The sequence below is a fragment of the Gossypium raimondii genome, chromosome 10, assembly GCF_025698545.1.
Source record: "Gossypium raimondii isolate GPD5lz chromosome 10, ASM2569854v1, whole genome shotgun sequence".
NCBI classification, from domain to species: Eukaryota; Viridiplantae; Streptophyta; class Magnoliopsida; order Malvales; family Malvaceae; genus Gossypium; species Gossypium raimondii.
Genome location: NC_068574.1, coordinates 55,646,570 through 55,672,225, shown reverse-complemented (window position 1 = coordinate 55,672,225; position 25,656 = coordinate 55,646,570). Strand labels below are relative to the sequence as shown.

General features: G+C 31.3%; 3 protein-coding genes across 5 annotated transcripts; 1 reads left to right on the top strand and 2 right to left on the bottom strand.

Moving 5' to 3' along the window:
• Nucleotides 1–11,683: 11,683 nt before the first annotated feature.
• On the top strand, nt 11,684–16,464 carry LOC105776733 (phenylalanine ammonia-lyase G4). The gene is made up of 2 exons (XM_012599601.2): nt 11,684–12,192; nt 14,443–16,464. The coding sequence occupies exons 1-2, from the start codon at nt 11,810–11,812 to the stop codon at nt 16,190–16,192; spliced, it is 2,133 nt and encodes a 710-aa protein (XP_012455055.1). The 5' UTR covers nt 11,684–11,809; the 3' UTR covers nt 16,193–16,464.
• Nucleotides 16,465–20,695: 4,231 nt separating this feature from the next.
• LOC105775620 (RING-H2 finger protein ATL72-like) lies at nt 20,696–21,352 on the bottom strand. The gene has a single exon (XM_012598120.2). The coding sequence runs from the start codon at nt 21,348–21,350 to the stop codon at nt 20,850–20,852; it is 501 nt and encodes a 166-aa protein (XP_012453574.1). The 5' UTR covers nt 21,351–21,352; the 3' UTR covers nt 20,696–20,849.
• A 39-nt stretch (nt 21,353–21,391) lies between these two features.
• On the bottom strand, nt 21,392–24,946 carry LOC105778069 (ATPase GET3B). Of its 3 annotated transcripts, none has more exons than XM_012601656.2 (11): nt 24,671–24,946; nt 23,958–24,169; nt 23,810–23,872; nt 23,520–23,630; nt 23,056–23,130; nt 22,898–22,966; nt 22,746–22,811; nt 22,415–22,489; nt 22,233–22,331; nt 21,966–22,100; nt 21,392–21,804 (listed from the first exon to the last, which is right to left on the bottom strand). In XM_012601656.2, exons 1-11 carry the CDS (start codon nt 24,858–24,860, stop codon nt 21,667–21,669), a joined length of 1,233 nt encoding a protein of 410 aa, XP_012457110.1. In that variant the 5' UTR covers nt 24,861–24,946; the 3' UTR covers nt 21,392–21,666. The 3 variants fall into 3 exon arrangements, 2 of the variants coding, with proteins under 2 accessions (XP_012457110.1, XP_052478675.1); XM_052622715.1 differs by lacking the exon at nt 24,671–24,946 and adding an exon at nt 24,263–24,502; XR_001128510.2 differs by having other exon boundaries at nt 21,620–21,804; nt 21,966–22,090.
• Between the last annotated feature and the right edge of the window lie 710 nt (nt 24,947–25,656).

Genomic DNA, 25,656 nt, shown 5'->3' with positions numbered 1-25,656 from the left:
TTTTGTTTGTATAGAAAAAAGAGCAAAAAAACATTAAAATTTAGTCATCCTTTTGCCGATTATAACTTTGTTCAAGAAATAGGGATAATGGTGGATTCATAAGTGATATTTGTTCAACAATTTTTTTAAATGCGTACATTTATTCAAACATAAATAATTACATTAATATAATATGAAAATAAATGCATGTATTCATTTCTTTAAATATGTAGAATTAAATCAAAATTAAAATTTCATATATACATATGAACTACAATTCAAATCTTATATATAATTGTATCAAATTAAATTTATATATCAAATTACACACTAAATCAAAATTTATATACAAATTTGATATAAATTAATAATACAAATTTGATTGTATTAAAAAAAACAACCCAATAAATAATCAAATCATACATTAAAATAAGCACAAAAGAGGGTAAAGAAATCTTAGAATTTTCTTGATAGTTGCTTGAAGAATATGAGTATGACAACAATGGTGGTTAAAAACAACACTAAAGTTCATATTTTTATCTAAGAAAAGAAAGTTTAGTTGAGAATAAGGATTAAAATAAAAATACAAAGAGAGTTAAAGTACTAAAATGCAAATTAAACCAAGCTATATTGAAAATAACTAACATTAAAAAAAAAGCTTAAAACTAAACCCTAGAAAGGAAGAAGAAGATAACTAGAAAGCTAAAAAGATAAAAAGAAAGTAAAGTGAACAATCTCCTTAGTTCTTAGCCAAAAATGGCTTTTAACATCTTATTACAACCCAAAATTTTGGACCAAAATGTCTTTGGACATTGTATTTTGATTGGTGTTGTTGTTGGACAAAAACTACCTCTACAATCAATTTTCTCTTAATCCACTAGTGGTATCACGACACCAAGGCTTTGATTCGCGATACCCAAAATAGTATTGAAATTGGGAGTCTTGGGGGTTTCGATGTTGCAATACCCATGCTCGGTGTCGCGATATCACTAGAATTGGACTCAATTTTCTTCACTTTAGCACCTTCAGGGGCATCACGACTTCCATGCTCTCAATGTCACGATACCCACTTTGAATGATGATTTCCTCGAGCTCGGGTCATTATCAACTTCCTACACCACCTCGATCATATTATTAGGTCCCTCAATGGTGCCATTTGGCCAATTTGGTTCTTAAAAGGGCGTAAAACTAATAAAAATCATTTATTAATGACAAAAGCTAAAAATCGACAAAAGTAAAGAAAAGACACCTAATTGCTTGAGAATAAGCTCTTTTAGTGCAATGGAGAGTCTAATTTGACGTATCAAATTACGTCAGTTAATCCTAATTGCTATAGGAGTACCGTTTAATTGACCCGTACTTGTTTGAATCACCTCAGTTAATCTTGTCTTTCTTTGATAAAAATTAATACGATCTTTATAAAACTCTGCTTTAGACTGAAATTCAATGGGATCTAGAGAGATCATGTCTTTATCCATAGGACCCCAAGTGCCTGGATCAATCAAAAGTTCAATTCTATCTGAACTACTCATTTTCAAATGATATCCACATTGTTCACAAATATTCATTTTTGACTCAACACAACACACTTAATTTTTTTTACTTATCCTCAAGCAAACATCTAAAACACATGCAATGCAGACGACTCTTGAACAATGAGCAGAATTGACAACCAATTAACGAGTATGTATAGTGTAACTAATTCTTCTAATTTACAACCTAAGAATGATGCATTGCAAATTCACAAATTCGGGATCAAATTGAGTTAGCTATCGAAGTTACTAAATAATTAGATATAGAGGTAATCTCATAAAAAGACACTTTTTCAAATTATTCCATCAAAATGAGATTTGCATATAAGGTGTAACTATACATGAAGGAATTCAACTTATTCATTTTGCGCTAAGTTTTTGCACATTTCAGATTTGTACATGAGGATGCTAATGTCACATTGGGCTTTTTGTGTAACGCCCAAAACCCAGCCCAGAAGTTTTGATCGGGATCCGGAGGTCACATTGGTCACCGAGGTGACCCAAATCCAAAATGCTAATCAAATCCCAAAAAATCCCATTTTGAAAATCATTTCATTCTCATGTCCAACAAAAGTCCAATAAAACTTATGTTTTTGTATTAGTGTTCTTAATATCGCTAACATTTAAGTTTAATCAAATTGATATTTTCTGTATTGATTTGCAAACATTTATTGCAGCCGAAAAAAATCGTTGTTTGGCACTAGCTCAAAACTCGTAAGTGATATTTCAAATTTTGACTCTTTGTTTAAACAAAACAGTTATATTGTTAATGCTTCCGCACAAAAACATTGGAGTAACTTAGAATCAAAACCACAAACAATTATTTCAAACCCATGCTTGGAATTAAAATTTAGTTTTGGAAAAACTTAAACCAAAAACTTAACGAAAGTCCAAAAGTAAAACCCATACCACAGTTTATATAATCTTCTTTACAAACCAATTGAAAATAATAAACTGAGATTTAGGAAGCATCAATTTAACCAAACAAAATTCCTTAAACTCTGAGACCACCGGTTTGCCGAATCTAACCTCTAAGCTCAAAGGTTACCTAAAAGGAGCAACTAGGGGAGTGAGCTATGAAAGTTCAGTGTGAGTCTAAACCAAACGTAATTAAATGGAATCGAATAGTTAACTAAAATTTAAAATTACGATAAATCAATTCAAACACAGAGATCATAACAGATTGGCGTATCACATTACTACAACACTTAACAGATATGCATAACTTATTTACATATAATTTCTCAAAAATACAAAAACCGAATCAAGTCATAACCAATCAGTCATATGTGGAGTATTTACTCTAAAACAAAACAAACACAAATCATAATCAAATGCATCAGTCCCAATACCTACCTATCCAGCCTCTACACACCATCTTCATCCATCCATCACACACCAATTATAGAGTTTTTTTATAAACCCTTCCATCCTCTACACACCACTATCGGATTATGGTGGACTTGTCCAACCAATTCACACGATGAAGAGGTCATTTTCCTCATTATTGTTATGCAGTCAAGTTACTAACAAATGTTGCGATTTTGTCGTTATTTAAAATAACGCAGTTAAATTGCCGGATCAAATTTCCTTCATCTCCAAAATCAAAACCTAACCCGGAATGCAAATACAAACAAATTCTAGCATACGAATATACAAAATTACAGATACAAACATTCTCCTTCTCAATTTCCATAATCTATTACATATGATCAAACAGTTCAGACATGTAGAGTCAGCCTCAAATACTCATATAATCAATTGTAAAATAACAAAGTCAGTACGCATAATTTCCTGATCATCATGACCAATACATTTATAGATACCGAATTTCCCAAAGCATTATCATACTTACAACCAACAAGATTAATAGTATGAAATTTACAAACATTAGTAAATAAATTATTCTACCAGTAACACATCTACTGTAAGCAAAATTCATGTTCCAAACACCCCTACGGAAGCTTAAACAAGCCAGAAATCAACCAGGGACCGAAACGAATCAATTAGCAAAAATAGTGAAAATTTGCAAAAACAGAACCACATGGCCGTGTAGAAGGGTCTAGACCATATGACAGGAACACACGACCGTATGACTAAGGCATACACCCATATGGCAAAGGGACACGGCCGTGTGGCTGAGAGACACGTCTGTGTGACTGAAGTACATGGCTGTGTAGACAGACCATGTAACTCTTTGAACTGTGTGTCAAAATTACACAACTTAAGGTGTAGGGAAGACATGGTCGTGTAGTTAGATGGCACGCCCGTATGGCTAAAACACACCCCCGTGTACGACCGACAAAAATCCCTGAACACAAGTTACACGACCTTATTGCCAGCCTATGTGACCCACTTCAGGTCGTGAAGCACAAACGATACCCTAATCTGCTACACGCCCATGTAGTCCAAAAACCACCTCCAAATCTGCTACAATTCACGAAATTCGACACTAAACCGACCCCTAAACTATATTTGATTAAGAAACACACTTGATAGACGTTTTCAACGCACTAACAATCGATTAACGCGCCTCAATTAAACCAATCTAAAAACTCAATTTTACAATCATACTTAACCTGTAAGAATTTCGATCGAAACAAAACATAAAAAGAATAAAGAAACTAATGCAAATTAACAGGAACAATACTTAATCTTACCTAAATTGACACTTGATTAAACAAGAAATTAGAGTACAAACGGATCCTTGAGGAATGTCACAAAATTACTAGAGCCGAAGTAAAGTAACGACGAACACAGGAAAAAGAACCCAAAAAGAAAGACAATTTTTACCAGTGTTGTAAAGGCCCAATTTTGCCCGGGCCCTAAACAGCAACCAAAAAATAAAAATAAAAATTAACAATCCCAGTCCAAATTACATCAAGCCCAATTCAATAAAAAAACCTAAATGTCATTTGATCCCTCCCTTTTTTCACGTGTTACAGTTTGGTCCTTTATTTTTTTACAATTTGGCCCCATAAATTTTATTTAAATTTTAATTTAGTCCTTTTTGCATTTTTTTATTATAATTTATGCTCTAAATTTAATTTTAATTTCGATTCAATCCTTTAATCATTTAATTTCAACCTTTTATAGATTATTATATGTATGTTGTTCTATTTGTTTTTTTCTTTATATTTATTTATTCACTTATTTATTATTTCTTTACTTTTTGCATATTTAAAATTATATTTTACATTTTCTTAAGCATTTATTTTTTGTTGCCCCAAATTATTATTATTATATTTTGATTATTTATATTAGAATTAGAATAGTAATTACATATATTGTTTTATTTGTTTGTTTATCTATATATTATCTCTTACCCTTTTATATTTAAAAATTATGATGTTTATATTTTCTTTATTTGTGCACTTGTTTTTTTGTATTCTTCTTCTTATTATTTTCATTATTATTATTTATTTTTCTTATTATTATTTAATTAGTATTAGAATTAGTAACTATAATATGATTATTGCCATTATTTATTTGGTGTTTTATTATTATAGATATATCATCATTTATTAGTATGATATTTTATTTTTTGTATACCATCATTTCATTTATGCGCTATTATTTTATTATTACTACAACCATGTCATGAACTGTGTTCACATATATTTACTCGTTTCTATACTATATTCGAATAAATCAAATACACGTTATTTCAAATTTTACATTCGTTTTTGGCACAATGCACAAAAAAGAAAAATTTTAAATTGAGGCGATGTTCATTATTTTTGGAATTAGAAAAGTCGTGTTCCTAACTTATGAAATATGACTTCCTTCTAAAATCGAGATATTCGAATGTTTACTTTAAAATAAATAAAAAAAGAGATTTAAGTCAAAATCAAATGGCTTTTATTCTCGTTTTCAAGAATTCAAAGTATCATATTCTAACTTACGGGGCATGGTCTTTCTTCTCGATCAACTTGAAATAAACCCTTTTCGCGAAAATAATTTTAGTAATGTCTTAATAAAAAAAAGGGATTGTATTTTAAATTCTCTTCAAATTTTTAATTCTCGATGCTAGGACATCAAGTAGTCAATTAGGTACCAATTTTGGGTGTAACGAGGGTGCTAATCCTTCCTCATGCGTAATCGACTCCCGAACTCATTTTTTGGATTTTGTAGACCAAAAATCATTGTTTTAGTGAATAAAGCCTTTTATTAAAACAATCAAATTACGAGGTGATCCGATCATACATCATAAAAAAAGATTGGTGGCGACTCTATTTTTATTTTTTTAAAATAAAAATTCGATTTCAAAAAATGGTTTCGACAAGTGCAATTGCAAAAGAAAGCAAAATCTCAAATTGGAGAAAAAATAGAAAAACCCACGTGAGAGAAAGAAGTGGACATGAAAAGAATCAGGGAATTTCAATTTTTTTCTTTTTTCTATAAAAGAGTTTTGTTTCCTAAAAATCAAATAAAAATAAAAATTACTAAATATAATTTAATAAAATGCTAACTTACCAGATTTTCAAAATGGAAGCAAAATAAAATAAATCCACTTTGCACACATGGGGATTCGAACACGGGACCAAAGGGTAAACTAAAAAAACACCTTACCACCGAACCAGTATGCTCATTCTTGCCCTTAAAATACAAAAGAATACATAACAAACTATCAGAAACCAATGACTCACTTGCAAATCTTAATTCTTCTAACCTTAATTTCGGGGTGTTACAACTCACCCCTCCTTAAAGAAATTTTGTCTCCAAAATTTCCCACTACCTAACAGTCGCTAACTCGTACAATTTGCTACCACGCATCTGCTGCGCACTCTAATCCCACACACTACAAAACAATACTTACTCTCACAATCTTTTACGAACAGTATTAAAAGACCTAATTTACTAACGCACACAATACCACATCCATACAATTAAAAGATCAAACAGAACAAAACATAGATCGAAATAACCTACAACTATACTTGTCTCGGCCTCAGTTCCAAATCTCTATTTCCAAGTCTTCTTTGGGGCTTACCTCTAAACAAGTGGTCGATAAGGAAAATCCTTAATTCGGTGCTCTGTGGACCCACATCTAAAACACGCCCCTGACTTCTTCTGACACTCGTCCGGATGGCGCTTACTATAGAACCTACATATCAAATAATTCGTGCCTCTACCAAAACCTATCGTATCACCTTTCTAAAATCTAGCCCGCTTTGTAGAGTGTGACTCAACTAGAGGAACTAGGACCTATCTTATTACGGGTCTTACCATGACCCTTACATGCATACACAATAGACTTACCTTTTTCCTCCACCTTGGACCTTTCTAGCATGGTCTCGAAGACCCTCTCCAGAACTTCCAACACCGACTCAGTCAACAAATCAACACTAGTCTCCGAGTTACCACTACCAGTAGCTGGTGTAGCCATGGAAACTTTCGGCTCTTGTGCAGACACACACCCCGACAAAGCAAAGGACTCATCTAAAGTCTCACTAGGTAGATTCTCATAATCTTTCTTATCATCAGATTCCAGAGCAGTTTTTGAGCCTAATATCTTAAAGTATCTACAAATTTCGTAATAGAATAATCAGAAATAATAATCTAATACCTTATATTTCTCATCTTACAATTTTGGAGTTCCTACAGACTAGCATCGAAGTCTTAAGCACTTGCTTGAAGAAACACAAAATTTTAAAACACCGTGGTATGTTTTTATCAAAACTCTTTTAAAAATCCATGCACGCAAACACATTAAAACACAGACTGAGTTTTTGCAAACTTGGCTCTAATACCACTAAATGTAACTCCTTAAAACTCGGCTCAGAAGTTTTAACTGAATTCAGGAGGTCACATTGGCTACCGAGGTGACCCAAATCCAAAACACTGATCAAATCCTAAAAATCCCTTTTTGAAAACCATTTCCTTCTTATGTCCAATGAAAATCTGATAAAACTAATGTTTTTGTAAACAATGTTCTTAATATTGCTAAAATTTAAGTTTAACTACATTTCTATTTTTTGAATCGATTTGTAGACATTGCAGTGAAAGAAAACGTTGTTTGGCTCTAGCTCAAAACTCGTAGTGTGACATTTCAAAATTTGAGTGTTTGTTTAAACAAAATAGTTATATTTTAATAGTTTCACACAAAAACATTAGAGTAACTTAGAATCAAAACCACAAATAGTTATTTCAAACTCATGCATGGAATTCAAATTTAGTTTTGGAATAACTTAAACTAAAAACTTAATGAAAGTCAAAAAAGCAAAACCCATACCACAATTTATATAATCTTCCTTACAAACCAATTGAAAATAATAAACTAAATTTTAGGAAGCATCAATTTAACCAAACCAAATTCCTTAAACTCCGAGACCACCGGTTTGCTGAGTCCAACCTCTAAGCTCAAAGGTTACCTAAAAAGGAGAAACTAAGGGAGTGAGCTATGGAAGTTCAGTGTGAGTCTAAACCATACATAATTAAATGGAATCGAATAGTTAACTAAAATTTACAATTATGAAAAATCAATTAAAACACAGAGGTCATAACAGATTGGCGTATCACATTATTATAACACTTAACAGTTATGCACAACTTATTCACGTATAATTTCTCAAAAATACAAAAGGTGAATTAGTTCATAACCAAATAGTCATATGTGGAGTATTTACTCTAAAACAGAACAAACGCAAATCATAATCAAATGCATCAACAAACGCAAATCATAATCAAATGCATCAGTCCCAATACCAACCTATCCAACCTCTACACACATTTTCAGCCATCCATCACACACCAATTATAGAGTTTTTTTCTAAACCATTCCATCCTCTAGACACCACTATCGGGTTATGGTGGACCCGTCTAATCAATTGTTCCTACCTAACCCTCAATGTCTGTAGCCTGACATCCATTCTATAGTGCAATTCAAGAACAAAGACCGAGAAGGCATGAGTCTTTTAACACACTTTAGGCTCAAGGTTTCAAACACATTGGTTCATTAAGAAATGATCACAAGTCTCAAAATTAGAGTGCTAGGAATGTATATAGCCTACAGGTTAGTCATTTAGGCTCTTGGCTAATAAACAATGTCTTAAGTCATCCCTTAGCATCTCAATGTATACAAAACCTAAACACTTCTATTTGTTTTCATGAATAATGTTAAATTCCAATGCATGCATTCACTCATAATTTGACAAAGAAAAAAAGGAAAATATCTTATGTGGATATATCAATATTGTGATGTGTACAACTTTAAAAGATAATCTGTTATGCATTTAAATATTTTCACTTAATTTCTTTTAAACATTTCACATGATGAATTATATTTTTTCATTTTTAATTAACTTACCTTATAAGATATTTAAAAGAAATTATACATAACAAAGTATCTTTTAAAGTTGTACACATCACAATATTGACATATCCACATCCGATACTTTCCTTTTATCAAAGGTTTTGCATTTAGGTCTAAGGCCTCTTAATTTTTGACAACATTAGACTTCTACTAAATTTAAAGTCAAATTAGGTCAAACTTTTAAATGAGGGAAATCTCTTCGAAATTATTTATCTTTTATCAAGAAATTCGAACTTAAAACCTTATTTAAGGAATTATGAGTACGTATATAATATTATTATTTTTATCCGCGTAAGACAATTATAAAATTTTAATAATGAACTTTGATTTCAAATTTTAGTATATGTTGATTTCTTTTCTTTCTGTTAGATTTGTGTATCATATACATATCATGACAAATTAATTGAATTTAATTTGCATATTCTATAAAAAAATCATAAAGGCAACGTACACATAGGAAATATACCTAATTCAATAATATATATGAAGAACAAAATTAATTTAGGTTTTGCACTTAAGTCTAAAATCTCCTAATTTTCGATAATATATATGTGTCTAAAACCTCTTAATTTTTAATTAATTTAATCGAACCTTAATATATTTATCGAAAAATATCATATTGTTTTTATTACTTTAAATCTTTCATATAATAAATTAATTTTGTTAAACATATGATATGTATATATACATAAACTCTAATAAAAATTAGGAAATATACCTAATGCAATAATATATATGAAGAACAAAATCATAAAGGTTTTGCATGTAGGTCTAAAACCTCTTAATTTTTGATAACCACATTAAACTTCAATTAAATTGAAGTTTTAAATGAAGGAAAGCTCTTCTAAGTATTATTTGTTTTCTATTCACAAAATTGAACTTAAAATTTCATTTAAAGAATTATGAGTACTTTACAATTGGACCAACTCAAAGAAGGGAACACTATAAGTAAAAGTATCATGGAACCTTTATATTAAGAGTCAATTTTCATTTTGTCTCTTCTACTAAAAAAATGAATAAATCAGTCCTTGTATGTTAAAATTAACGAGCAAACATGTCATTTATGTTAAACAAGTCATCCATTTGTAGTGTTAAAAAAATGGTATGACTAACTGAATAGACAATGATACTTGGTGTGCCACGTACACCTCATGCTGATGTATAGAGATCAGTTTTTAATAGTAAAAAGTTATGAAATTTTTAATAAAAGGATCATATTACTTTTTGATTTAACATTTAGGAACTAATTTATTCATTTTTCGAATAAAGAAAATAAAATACAATCTAACTCTTAATATAAGAGTCTCTATGTTATTTTTACCGATAGCCATATTAAACCAAAAAAAAAAATAAACTCCAAGGCTCTCTATCTCCTGTTTTCCACCTCAGCTTGCCACCAAACACTGCTATTAAATCTGATCCAAGTATTTTATAATCCTGTCACAGGAGACACATGATGCGTCATACCACATTTAATCATTTATAGAGTAAACAGTAATGGTGATCTTAAAATTTTGAGTTTACATTTGATCCCTAGATTTTCAAAAGTTACTTATCAGTCCTCATTCTTTCAACGTTTAAACCAAATAATCCTTCTGCTAACTCTACCGTTAAATAATTTTCCTCGAAATGTGTCCATCTAGAATTTGTGTGTTAAAAATTTAGTCAAATATTTTAATATTAATGTAAGTAAATATGATTATAGTTTCTTACAAAACAAACATTAATTTATTATTATGTACCCCAAATACATTGCTAGTTCCTTTTATTATTACAAAATTCAGCAAACTTTGTTAAGTTTGTCACACTATTTCTATCAACACGCCAAGTTAAAAAAAAAACTATTCGGATAATAAATATAAAAATATATAAATAAACTTACAAATTATTACCCTATACTTAATTTTTTTAAATGTATGATATTATATTGTTTCATATCTGATTCAACTAATTAGACAATCAGCTCTTAATTCGACTAGTTAAATCGTTGATTCAATAATAATTAAAAACTTAAATCAGTTTAATAAGTTGAACTATCGATTTTTATCTTGATTTTGATTTCTTATTGATTCACAAATAGTTTGGTTTATACTTGGTTTTATGTCATCAATCGAACTATTAATTCTCGATTCAATCGGTTGGTTTGATTTTGGTCCTATATCACTATAACCATGTTTAATATATTATATATCTATACTATATATAAAGTGTCATAAGTCAACTTGATACTAATTCAATTAAAATACCCTTACTTTAAAGAGTAATTAATATTATGGTAAGGATATTTTTATAAAATATTCAAATAAAACAATTTAAAAATACTATTTGAGAATCAAATACAATACCAATAAATTCATATAAAAAACTATTGCCACTCCGATGATAATCATTTATTAATATATTTTACAAATATAAAATATTTTATTCACTCACATCGTAGGTGTGATAAAATTTACTTTATATATATTTTAAAAAATTGTAAATACCATCCAACCAAAATATATCTGGATACAATCTACGTATGATAAAACTTAAATACGAGTAATAATGGACAAAATGGTAATTTAGCAAGCTGAGAATTGTGGGATGACGTTGCTAATTTCGTGCCTCCCCGAGTGCTCACCAACCCCCATTTCCCTTTCAATTAAAAAAGAAAAATGTTGGAACCATTGGAGGTTAATTAGAGCATCCACCAATCAAGTTCAACCAATTGTCAAAATCACAACCATCAAGATCGAACGGCCATATAATGTTCTCAACTAACCCGTCGGCCAACCCACCCAACACTCAATGTTCATCTCTCAGACATTTTTATTTATTTTTTTATTTCTTTTTTCTCTCTATTTAAACCTTGGAAATATTGTTCAACAAACTCAGGAAAATTTTCACTTTCCCTGAAAAATTTCCTTTCCATTTCAAGAAGGAAAAGAAAATTCTTTAGTTCCAAAACTTCCCAGACGCCAAACATTAGCCATTTGAATCAATGGAACCAATGGAGTTACAGTTTTGTAATGGCGGAAACGGTTCGTCACTGGCCGACCCCTTGAACTGGGCCGCGTCAGCTCAGTCAATGAAAGGTAGCCATCTGGATGAAGTGAAGCGCATGGTTGAGGAGTACAAGAAACCGGTGGTTCGTCTCGGTGGTGAGACGTTAACGATAGCTCAAGTCACGGCCATTGCGAACCGCGACGTCGCCGTTCAGGTTGAGCTCTCGGAGGCGGCTCGGCCGGCCGTTAAGGCCAGCAGTGATTGGGTTATGGAAGGAATGAATCGAGGTACGGACAGTTATGGTGTCACCACTGGCTTTGGTGCAACATCTCATCGGAGAACTAAACAAGGCGGTGCCCTCCAAAAGGAGCTTATAAGGTAACTTCAATTTTTTCATTTTATTTTATTTGTTACCGTATAATTCGGTGATTATATAAAATTTCATACGTTAATTATTTATATCATATATATAAATCTGAAAATATTTATGCATTAATATCATTTCCATACTTTATGTTTGCTTTGTTCTATAATCGTTATTTATTTTTCTATGTTGATTTCATGTCGGATTAATTATTCTGAAAAATTCGAAAATCGAACCTTCAACATCATGTTAAGGAGTTGTTGTCTGGTATTATTATTTTCACGTATCAAAACAGTACTATTCCATTATTGGTAAAATTGCTATATGACCTTTTAAAAGATTGGTAAAACTGCTATTTGACCCTTGTAAAATTTATAATTCAATATCAATTTTTGGACACAAAATTCGTCTTTGATAGTAGGTTAATATCTGATTTTGATTAATTTTATATACTTATATTATACTTTTATTTTATGATAATATATTTTAATTATATTTTCCGCCAACTTAGGTAACTAAAAACTAAGATCCTTTAAATAGGCCATAATTAGCACAGCACTCTTTCCGCCATGTTTGGTAGTTGTAATTTCAGCTATATATCTCCTTCACTAATTAATTATGTGAAAAACCCATGCACTTAGCTTTCAATTTTTCCCCCACCTCCCCTACACTTTTTCTAAAATTTTTTGTAGCTTTTTTTTTAAAAAAAAATCAAAATTTTCATGGAATAGAAATTATAAAATATAAATAGTTTTATTTTTTTATATTAATCTTTTCGATAGGAGTCGCTTTTAGGAAGGGCACAAATTTTAATTTTGTGGGTCACTAGAAAATTGTGGTAATTCAAATGGTTTTAGATTTTATTTTAATACCTGAAGAAAATTTTCAAAAAAGAAATCAGAGTTAATGATCCTCAACTAAATATTAATTATGGAACAAATCTGGCAATCCGTTTATGTTAATCACGTTTCCTATTTTTTTCCCTAATAATTTAAACATAAATATAATTGATTTCAACTAGTATCACAGATTAACGGGGTTGAAAAATAATTAAAAATTATTATTTTAACATAATATTATAATAATTTGAACTTAAAATATCATAATATATAAACATATATTAATTGTATTTAAATATGTGTTTCTTACACTGTTTTCGTGTTTTACTAGAAACTTACATGCACTCCAAACATGAATAGAATATGTAATAAAGATTGGATTCTGGAGTTTAGATAGTTGAAATGAAATGATTGGCTCGAGTTAATTTATTTTAATAAATTAAGCCTCAATCATTTAGGTCTTAATGTGGGGTCAAAATTCAAAGACAATGACATATTTTATATAATCTTAAAATAAAAATATATTTCATTTGGTTGGTGGTGAAGTAAAATCCAAGAAATATTAGAAAAATAAATTTGGTAATCTCCAGCACTTCAACTTAATTTTGCCGAGTCAAAAGGGTAAAATTCTTGTTGAAAATGATCTATCAAGGTAATAGACAGTACTAATTTGTCATTTTCCAACTCAATAATCAATAATAAAAACTTGGAAATTTAGATACTGTTAAAACATTAAATTTGTTAATTTAATTTTTTTCTCTCATTTTCTTACTGGATATAGTGATTCGTATGTTTGTTATGCTTTTATTGTTATAATCCTTTTGAGATATTATATATTTATATCAAATTTGATACTTCAATAATTTATTTTATATAAATTTGGACATGTTTGTTATTACATTATTGTTTTGTTTTGTGTATTGTAAGTGCTATTTTCAAATCGAATCAAATCAGTCAATTGAATTATAAACCAAGTACAGGGCCTGAATCAATTGTTTTGTAAATTGATTTTTCTATTTTTATATATATTTTAATCTTTTTTATAAATTTTTAAATCACTTGAACTGGTCCAACTAACAATAAATGACCTGGTTTATCTAGTCCCATACCTTCTCGGCCATGGCTAACCTAGGGATGACAAAATTTTCCATAAATGTTGGATCCCAGTCCATACTCATTAAGTTCTGACTTGCTCTGTGTGGATAATTTTTTTGGAAAATTGAGCTGGGACCATATCGAACTTTAATTACATCAGGGACTGTTTTAGATAAAATCTGTTTATTCTGAGATATTTATTAAAATATTTTTTTTTTTTATTTTTTTTATCACATGTGTTTGGTTGAATTTCAGCTTGTAATCTTAGATGTTGTTCTTGAAGTTAGTATATTGTTAAACTGTGGCTAAAATATCATATTGTTGCAATAGGTTCTTGAATGCTGGAGTTTTCGGGCAAGGAACCGAGTCATGCCATTCTTTGCCACACACTGCAACGAGGGCAGCCATGCTTGTGCGGATCAACACTCTGTTGCAAGGCTATTCCGGCATTAGATTTGAGATCCTAGAAGCCATTACTAAGCTCCTCAACGTCAACATCACTCCATGTGTGCCACTCAGGGGTTCAATCACTGCATCCGGTGACCTGGTTCCACTTTCCTACATTGCTGGCCTTTTGACTGGCAGGCCAAACTCTAAAGCTTTAGGACCTAATGGTGAAACATTGAATCCAACTGAAGCCTTTAGCAAAGCTGGGATCAATGGTGGGTTCTTTGAGTTGCAACCAAAAGAGGGTTTGGCTATGGTTAATGGAACCGCTGTTGGGTCTGGGTTAGCTTCCTTGGTCCTTTTTGAAGCTAATGTATTGGCTGTTCTCTCAGAAGTTCTGTCAGCCATTTTTGCTGAAGTTATGCAAGGGAAACCTGAATTTACAGACCATTTGACTCACAAATTGAAGCATCATCCAGGTCAGATTGAAGCTGCTGCAATTATGGAACATATTTTGGGTGGTAGCTCTTACATTAAAGCAGCACAAAAATTGCATGAACTGGATCCTTTGCAGAAGCCAAAGCAAGACCGATATGCTCTTCGAACATCGCCTCAATGGCTCGGTCCTCAGATCGAAACTATCAGGTTTGCAACCAAAATGATCGAAAGAGAGATCAATTCAGTGAACGACAATCCCTTGATTGATGTCTCAAGAGATAAGGCCTTACATGGAGGGAACTTCCAAGGTACTCCAATTGGTGTATCAATGGACAACACTCGTTTAGCTATTGCTGCAATTGGCAAACTCATGTTTGCTCAATTCTCTGAGCTTGTTAATGATTACTACAACAATGGGTTACCTTCGAACTTGTCAGCAAGCCGGAACCCGAGCCTGGATTATGGTTTCAAGGGGGCGGAAATCGCGATGGCTTCGTACTGCTCTGAGCTTCAATACCTTGGCAACCCTGTCACCAACCATGTGCAAAGTGCTGAGCAACATAACCAAGATGTGAACTCTTTAGGCTTAATCTCAGCAAGAAAAACAGCTGAAGCTATTGACATATTGAAGCTCATGTCTTCAACTTTCTTGGTTGCCTTATGCCAAGCCATTGATTTGAGGCATTTGGAAGAGAATTTGAAGAACACTGTGAAGAACACAGTTAGCCAAGTGGCTAAAAGAGTCCTAACAATGGGATCCAATGGTGAACTCCACCCATCGAGATTCTGTGAAAAGGACCTTCTACGAGTCGTCGATCGCGAATATCTCTATGCCTACGCCGACGACCCTTGCAGTGCAAATTACCCCTTAATACAGAAACTGAGACAAGTACTAGTAGACCATGCATTGATGAATGGTGACAGAGAAAAAGATTCCACCACTTCAATCTTCCAAAAGATTGGAGTCTTTGAAGAAGAGCTGAAAACCCAATTGCCTAAAGAAGTTGAAAGCGCCCGAACCGAATTCGAGAACGGGAGTCCGGCTATCGCGAACAAGATCGAAGAATGCAGGTCCTACCCATTGTACAAGTTTGTGAGGGAAGTTCTTGGGACTCATTTGTTAACAGGTGAGAAAGTGATTTCACCAGGAGAAGAATGTGACAAGGTTTTCACAGCAATGTGTGCAGGGAAGTTGATTGATCCGTTGCTGGATTGCTTGAAAGACTGGAATGGTGCTCCTTTGCCCATATGCTAAAAAGGGTGTTTCTTTTCTCAAAGTTTGAGAGCGACAACAAAGCCACACTGTTCTATAAGTTCTTTAACCTGTGCTCATATATAAAGACATATATATAGCTTGTTTAAGTTTTTCATTCGAAAAATTTGTGAAAAACAAGAACTGCTGCTGTTTTTAGTGACTTGTTCTTTTCTTTTTTGGGGAATTTAATTACTTGCATTAAATGTTTCTTTGTATCAAGACGTTGATTACAGCAAAATGAAATGAATATATAAGATACTGTTTCTACTCAATTCATTGAATTACCTCTCTTGGTCCTGGCTTTGGAAATTAATTCTTGTTATCATCTCAAAGGATGCTATCGGGATAAATTAAAGGGTAGTAAGAAAAAAAACTTTTGATTAATTTAACTAAATTTCAATTTCTATGTGACATGGTCCCAACATTTTCCAATCTTTACATATCGAAAACTTGGATACAAAAATCAAACTCGATCAACTCAAATATAAACAAAGCTTGATCTTATTTGACAAGTCAATAACCCAAACATTAATAAATTAGAACTTGAAACAATAAAAATTTAAAGTGACTCAAACCTAAAAAATTTGAACTCAAATTACCTAAATCTAAAATAATCGAACTTAAATCAAAAATTCATCTCAACTAAAACTCTTCAAATATTTTAAAACTCGATAAAAACAATCCAATCCAATCTAAAATTAATTTAATCCACTAAATAAAATCAATTTGACAAAAACATCTCAACTTAGAAAGTTGAACCCAGATTGGACTGTTTTGCAGTTTCAAATATTTCTGCTTTGATTTGATTAGTGTTATGCCTATTTATAGTGGAGGATCTGGGTAGGTTGAGTTCGCCATTGTTGACACCCTTCATGCTGTTTCAATTGTTGTATGGTCATCAATCTCCAACTTGTTAATTTTAACCTTTTAAATTCCACCATATTTTAGAGTTTAAAAATCTTATCAATTTGGTTAATTATACCTCAATTAGTGTCAACTAATTGATAAAAAAGTCAACCATTTGAATTCAACAATGCAATATCAAAACAATTCAAATTTTATTTAACTTGCAGGGTGTATTAAGTATTACTTTTAATAAATATTTTGAGACAAAAATATTTTTGGAATAAATGTATTTCTAAACAAGTTTTTTAGAAAAAATTGCTTCTTTTAAGTCAAAAAGTGGTCCAAAAACACTTTTTCAAAAGCTGCAAATTTTAATTTCTCTCCAAAATAACACTTTTGCTAAACTAAGTCTTAATCAGCTCAATCCGCCTATTTACGAACTTTAATCATATGCTTAACATATTATTTTTATAAATTTATATTAATATTTTCTCTAATAAAACCAAAATTATTATTGTAATCTAAGGAGGTAAGTAGGTAGTCACTAGCGCTTAACCAAGTAAGAATTACACGTGCATATATAAGCATAGAATTTTCAATGCATACATATTATTAGGGGTAAGCAAAACTTGATTCGACTCGAAATAATCGAAAAAAATTTGAATTTCGAGTTAAACGAATCGAGTTATTCGAGTCAACTCGAATTCTTTTTCAAATTTCAAGTTCAAATCGAGTTTGGTTTTCGAATTCGAATAACTCGATTAATTTGAATAAACTGAATATTAAACTATAATATTTATATTATTACCCCAAACTCCTAAACCTCTTCACTTTCCTCCCAAAACTTTTACTCCCCTCCCATCCTACCTCCGTTCTACCTCAAACCCATCCCCCCGCCCCACATCTTTTTTTTTTTGAATATTTTTCTCCCAAAATTTTACTCCTCCCATTTATTTCCCCCTTCCCAAAAAAATTTTACTCCCTCAACCACCAAATCTTTTTATTTTCTCCCAAAACTTAGGAGTGAGCAAAATTCGATTTGATTCGAAAAACTTGATAAAAAATTCAAATTTTAAATTAAATAGTTCGAGTTATTTTAGTTAATCAAGTTATTCGGATCAACTCGAATTAAAAATTAAGTTTTTTTGGTTTAACTCGAATATGAATTACACAATTTTGAGTTATCTAAAAATTCGAATAAAAAGGCAAAACTACATCGTTTTGATAAATGTTTACATTTTCTAAAGTTAAAAGTCAAAACTATTAAGTTAGAAGGTAAAATTATGTTGTTTTGATAAATATTTACTCATTAAGTTAAAAGGTAAAACAATTATATAATTTATGCAGTTAAATAATCTTGTACTTCGTTTACTAGTTAAATAATCGGTCCATGTAAACGCAACATTGAGTATAAATAATATGATTCGTTAACTCAACTCGACTTAACTCGAAATTTTTTCACTCGATTTGATTCGATTTGAAAAAATTCAAATTGAGTTCGGTTGCTAAAATATGATTCGTCAACTCGACTAACTCGAATTTTTTTACTCGATTTGACTCGACTCGACTCGACCGAATACTCACCCCTACCTAAACTTTTACTTCTTACCCTTTACCCCAAATAAAAAATTTAAAAAATCCAAAAAAAATTCTAAACCTAAATAATACTAAATTTATTTATATGTACTATTTATATTATTAAATTAAATTTCAAATTTGTACTATTTATATTATTGAATTGTTTTATCATATTGAATCTTTATAAATTTTTGCTAAAATTGAATTATTGATGATACCATAAAATATTCGTGTTAAAATTTTATATTGGTATCAATTTCATATTTTATCTTTAAGATAAATTTTATTAAAAATCAATTTTTTACATTTAATATATTTTTAATTTCAAAATGCATAGTGATAAGAATCGAAGATAATTGAAGCAACTAAGCAAGTAAAAAGTTAACCCGTATATAAAAGATTAATAAATAAAAGTTAATAACAAATTTGATTATGATGGGTGATAGTGATTGCAAGGACCTAAAATATTCTTTTTTATTTAACTCAAACAAATATATTTGATTCGATTCGATTTGAATTACATCTCACTCGACTCAATTCGAGAAAATTTTAAATCGAGTTAGGATGATAAAATATGATTCATCAACTCGATTAACTCAAAATTTTTTCATTCGATTCGATTGAACGCTCACCCCTACATATTACTACTATTAGATGCGAACTCATCCAATTGTAGGTTTGGTTTAAAATTTAAAAGGGTTTAAATAAAAAAAATATAAAATTTAAAAAATAATTTTGGGCAATAAAAAATAAACTTATTTGAAATACAAGTTAGGCTCAGCTTTAAAATTCAAAAGCAGTCCCTTGATTTGGTTTAACCTATTTTCAAGTTTATTTTTGTTATTTTATATATTTTATATCAATAAATATTAAAAATACTATACTATAATGTATATATTAAAAGTATGTTAATTTTTATATTTAGAAATTAAATATATATAAATAATGGTAATAATATTATACATATAATCACCAAAAAAATAATTACTTTTTAAAAATAATATGAGCATGCTTAAACAAGCTTGGATTAGTCTTTTACAAAAGCGGATGAACTTGGATCAAATTTAATATCCATATTTCTAAACAGGACTGAACATGAATTTTTATATATAGTATTGATATCATGCATGTAATTATCCCAAGCCCAATCCAATCCAACTTGATTTATGAACATTTCTCTCTCTCTCTCTCTCTCTCTCTATATATATATATATATTACATATATACGAATACTATTATTAAATACTTGATTGAGTTTGATTCTTTTTACAAAAGAGATATCTTAATACAAGAAACTACAATGGATATTGATTGAATCTTAACTCGATTGGCACCAACATTGTTGTCAATATAGGAGGTCGTGGGTTTGAATGTACTGAAGTGCATCATCCTCCTATTTGAGGGTTGGAGAGAGGTTATGGATAATTCTAAATATTGTATCAAAAAGAAACTTACAATGAATATTTAATTTAACTAAGGGGTAGATAGCTACTTATCACTTAATGTAGAAATAAATTATCTTCTTTTAAAAATGAAATATTGAAATTAACATATTTATCTTTCAACTAAAATTATTCAATATAATATAAAATATTATATTAATAAGATTAAAATTTTAAAAAATCTTTAAAATTATTATTTATTTTTATCAAACAATATAATTATATTAGTACATGTATTTACTAATTTATCAAATAATTTTTAATATAAATTCAACACTTATAAAATTTAACAATAAAAATTCATTTCTTAATTTTTCAACACTTTAAATTTTATTTATCAAATATTATTACTGGGGTTAGCCTCCTCCACTTTTTCCTTCTGTACCTAGAAAAAAATACTAAGAATACTAAATTAATTACTTAATTTTAAATTTTGGACAATAAAAAGTTAATAATAAAATAAATCTAATTAAATAAACCCTAATAGAAACCTAAAAGGCGGATTAGCAACTTTTCATGCACAAAAAAAAGAAGAAGATAAAAACAACTTTATTACATAGAACAGAAACTAGAACAAAAATCACAGTTACAGCATCGATTTCCAACATCTCATCCATCTTGACAATAAATCCCAAGATTTAATATCAATGTATTCATTAATGAAAACAGTTATATATCAAAAATCAAGAAAAAGCATCCATATACTACACCTTCACCTTTAAGCAGCTCAAACCCCTTCTAATTTAGAACATGAGAATACTGAAACATTAACAGCCAATTTAGTTTCAATGCTACACAGTGATGGGTGTCGGTTCTAAACCATGGACTGAACCACGACAAAGAGGGCAATGCCTGTCCTTAACCAGCCATTCATCTATGCAATGTTGATGGTATTGATGTTTGCAGTTAGGAAGAACCCTACAACAATCTCCGCCTTTAAACTCTTCCAAGCATATAACACACTCGCTGTACTGCGATTCAATTTTTTCCTCCTCGTACCGAACAATGGTCCCGACCGTGATTGGCCTCAAAGTTTTTTCAAGCTCCGTCTGTGATGGCTGTCTTTGCATGGCAGGATGAACTACTGGAGAGCTAGGTAGCCCGTTTTCGATATCTTGGTGGATATCCCGGCGGGAACGACCAAGCACTAAATCTATGCAAAAACATGTAGGCACTTCCACATCAAACGTCAAGAAATCAAACGCCATCTTGATTAAGTTGCCAAAAAGCACAGCAGCAATCCATAAAAGTATGAGCTTTGCGAATAACGTGATCAATTCTTCGAACACCATGTTGAAAGGAGAGAAAGATCTTCAGAGAGATACTCGTAATATTAATCAGCAACTTCGATTAACTACGACTTTTATAAGCATCCTTGTTACTTGCTAGAAAAGTAACGTATAGTTTGAACCCTATAAATCTAGTAATATTAATAGCAAACAAAATACCTAAACTCGACCCAAGCTTGGCAAATCAAATAGTAAGCCAATACTGCTGCTCAAAAGAAGTTTTTTTTAGGACATTAATTAATTATCTATTTTTTAAAAATAAATATCAAGCCTTTGATAGAGAATGTTTTTGTGTACCAATTAGCCTCAAAATGTTTCTTTATTTCCATACAAAGTCCCCCATAAATTTAAGTGCTGGAACACCCCTAATCTCCATGTCAACTAGGGGCGACTGGATTAACTTCAAGCTCGATAGCTCAGGATCGTTCCGAATCATATCAAGTGCGCGCATCTGATCCTGAAATTTTCGATTAATGGAAAGTAAATACAGGGAAGTGTTAGGAGAAAAGGAACACATAGATGTTAATGTTCTGTTCATCGGTTATAATCTAGCACCATTGGTCTCTTGACATGGTTAAGGGGGTTATAATCTTCCTACGAAAGTAAGCCGATTAATACCTTCCTTTTCACTGCACAAAATTTGCAGTCGAAGGCCGAAGGGGGAAGAATCTGATTAACAATAAGTCTCCGGACTGGAACATTTTCCTTGCTCAAGGAGGCTCGAAACCTAGATGACTCGCTGACTGCCATCACCTAGGCAAAAGTAGGTAAAATGTAACCAATTGCTTGGAGGCAACAAATGATCACCGTAATATTCATGTAAAGAAAGCTAAAATGGTCCGCTATCGAAATTGAGCCCTGAATTAAAATTGTGAAGGGTGTCACCGTGGGGATTGTGACGATGACAAACTCGGTAGAATCTGTGTCACGGAAAAGGTCTCTCACTTTCACCATCCGCTCCCTCAGCTGCTCCAACTTGTCAGCCTATGCAAATAACATAAGTGAAAATAATATAAAAATAAATTGGTTTTTAGAAAGAAAAAAAAAATGCCGGTTATCAAGCTTACAGCATTTTGACGGGTTTCTTCTTGTCCGAAAACAGATTTAATGGCTGAGGTGGCTGATGCTATCTTCTCTCTAAGCTGTACAAGGCAATGGAGGTGAGAAATCATAGCAAGAAAATAATTCCTCCAGAACTAGATATGAAAAGATAATACAACCAAATTGATACAGCAATAGTTCCGGATTCATAACAGAGTTAGTTCAGGATGCTAGAACCATATGATAATAAGAAAATGTCATACAAATCACTCATTTTGTCACTTCATGGTTCATCCTTAGCTATTGATAGCCGACAAATAAGAACAAAGAGACTACAGGATTTTATGGCATTCCAACCTTCAATATCTTGCCTATGGATGCATCCAAGAAGTCTGGCAAAGACAAAAGTCGCAAAGTATGTCCCTGAAAAGAAATCTCATCGATTAGAATCCGTTACGTTGACTTAAAATATTAAGTGCCACCAAAATAGAAATATAACTCAAACTCACTGTTGGTGCAGTGTCAAAAACTATTCGAGTAAACTTGCTATATTGTGGCGAATCAAGAAATTGCATCACCTACCAAACAGCTTCAGTTGTCAGTATACAGCTCAAAGATATGAAAATGGCATTAAAACATGGAAATAAGCAGAGCACTTGTAACTTACCTTTGAAATTGCAATCGCTTCATCTAAACCGGGAGGTGGAGTGTCCAGTAGCTCTCCCAATTTCAGCTCTCCTAACTACATAAGTCAAATACAGCACCAGAATCAGAAATTTCAAAAGAACTTCCGCATTTCTCCATGGTGTAGCATCTTAAACTTGCCATGTTACTGGGGTTTTGCGAGTCCATGTATGCATGAACATACGCTGTCTGCATATTTGCCTCATGCCCACATCACTAGCCCTAAATAAACAAGCAATTGAGAGAGACATGTAGCAAATAAAGAATGAAACTCCAACCAAATAAAAGTTTTGGGGTCATTTAGAAGAAATTTTGCTTAAAACAAAGATTGGCTGCCTAAATGCAACCATTGAGGTGACCATCAATGGAATTACATAGTGAAAATTATATCAAAGGATTATTTAGTATCTTAAGTTACCATGCTCATAAGAATAACTAAAGCTTCACCTGTTCGGCAAGCATCCCGAGGCCCATGCCATCCATAAAATCTTTGACCCCAGTTACACCATTGTTCTTAGCTGCATCCCTAAATTCTTCCCTAGCCTTCTCCGGGTTTATCTGTGTTAAAGCTATAAATTTAACTTTCTGAGTATACACAGCAAATATAACGATCAAATCATAACTAGCAGACAGTTATCCCTTACAGAATACACGACCTCAAGGGTTACATGTAACAAACAGAAAAGAATCTTCAAAGAAAAACTAGGAAACTTTGATTTGGAGTTTATTCCACATACTTCAAGAGCAAACAAGGGAAAGTCGGGTCCTTCAACTGGTACTAGCATTCCTCCAGTCAAATCCTACAAACACATGGATTAAGACCAAGCAAAGATGAATGCAGTAAGAAAAGCATAGGAAAAAGAATACGAGGGAGTGGATTTAAACCTGCGCGAAAGAATCAGACAACGAATGAGCTGGATCGGTTGAGACAACAAGAGTGTGATGTCCATTATTTGCGAATTTTACAGCTAATGAAGCAGCGCAACTTGTCTTTCCTACACCTCCCTTGCCGCCTAGCATGTAATACTTACGTTGCTTCCCGGAAACCATGTCATCAAACCCTGCAACATCTTCTGTTGGAGCAGCCACTGATCTCACTGCCACCCAAATATACAAATTATATATCCAGCTCCAATATGCTAAGTACCATTTTTATATGGAAAATATAGCAATGGCACGAAACTACTAACCATCTACCATAAACATTTTTCCAAAACACTAAGCATCATGGCATAAAAAAATTTTCAATCATTGGAATCACACTAAAAGCTATTAACCTCTTCATCTCATACATGAAAATATCATTTCAATTACTCTTTTAAGAAGCTTTTAGCGTTAATATCTACTTCCATCCTCAAAAATTAAAACATTTTTATCTAATTAGCACCACTACAAATCAGTTTCTAAAAGAGTGGAATTTTATAACAGTCATACTACTTCTAAACCAAAAGTACCCAATGTAGAATCCATTGTAAGAAGCAGAAAGGAAAAAAAAACATTGAAAAGATTAATATTTTCCTAAAAACAAAGTGAGACCCAAGACAGACACAATGATGAAAAAAAGTAAAAAAAAAAAAAAAAAAGAGTAAAGGAATCACCTTGAAAAGTGTTTGTGGGTCGCTTTGGTTTGATGGAAAGTGAAGGAAAAGGTGAAGATAAGGAGTGAATTCTTGGTGAAAAAGAAGCCAAAAAACTAACTGCTGCCATGGAATTTTTAGGAGTTAAAATCTTGTTAAAAGACAAAGAATATGAAGTAAAAGAAGCATTCAGAGCTGCTGTTTTTTCCATTTCTTGTTTCCTGTGCTTTTCTTTTTCTTTTTTCTAGTTGTTCTTAAGAGGGTTATGAACAGAGTTGTTTTTTCCGTTTGTGTAGAAACAAGGAAAACTTGGATAAAATAATATAATAATCAAGACGTGGCCCCGACCCGCCAATCCTTTGCCTTTGGCGGGCGGGTAGAATACTAATTTTGTTATTTCTTTTATCATTTAGTCATTTTAAATTTTAAATTTTTTAGAGAATTTACTTTAAATTATTTTATTCGGATTGTTATGAGTTCAAGTACTTCAAATGTGTTGCTCAAGTATTTTTTGGTAAATTAATTATTTAGATTATTTCAAATACTATCAAATTTGAATTCATTTTTTATTTTTTATTTTGCTTAGCGGTGGGCTGGCTATCACCAAAAGACGGTACATATTGTTCGTTAAAACTCCACTCACTATCAGTAATTTTTCGTGAAAAGTAGATAATTCTTCGTCAACTTAATCTATTTCTATTTTAAAATTATTTACTATCTTATAATTTCTTAAAAAATTCCTACTTCAATCCTTAATATTTTTATAATATAATTATTTTTTACTAAATAAATAATATTTTCAAGTTAAACCAAACTAAATAGTATTTAATTTACTAGTTTAAAACAAATGTTGGGTGCGAAAGTAAACACGTTGTACTCTCGATAACAGAACACAAATTCAGACTTTAAAAACAATATTATTAAAAGAATAAAAAAATTTTAGTCTAAATCACTCCATAAAATTTATCAATCATGTATGAATTAAATCGTCAAAGATATGACATTTT

Coding starts and splice junctions, on each gene's coding strand:
- LOC105776733 (XM_012599601.2), top strand. CDS start 11,810: ATGGAACCAATGGAGTTACAGTTTTGTAATGGCGGAAACGGTTCGTCA. Junction 12,193..14,442: donor CTCCAAAAGGAGCTTATAAG/GTAACTTCAATT, acceptor TTGTTGCAATAG/GTTCTTGAATGCTGGAGTTT.
- LOC105775620 (XM_012598120.2), bottom strand. CDS start 21,350: ATGGTGTTCGAAGAATTGATCACGTTATTCGCAAAGCTCATACTTTTA.
- LOC105778069 (XM_012601656.2), bottom strand. CDS start 24,860: ATGGAAAAAACAGCAGCTCTGAATGCTTCTTTTACTTCATATTCTTTG. Junction 24,170..24,670: donor ACCCACAAACACTTTTCAAG/GTGATTCCTTTA, acceptor TTTGGGTGGCAG/TGAGATCAGTGGCTGCTCCA. Junction 22,332..22,414: donor AAGAAACCCGTCAAAATGCT/GTAAGCTTGATA, acceptor TTATTTGCATAG/GCTGACAAGTTGGAGCAGCT.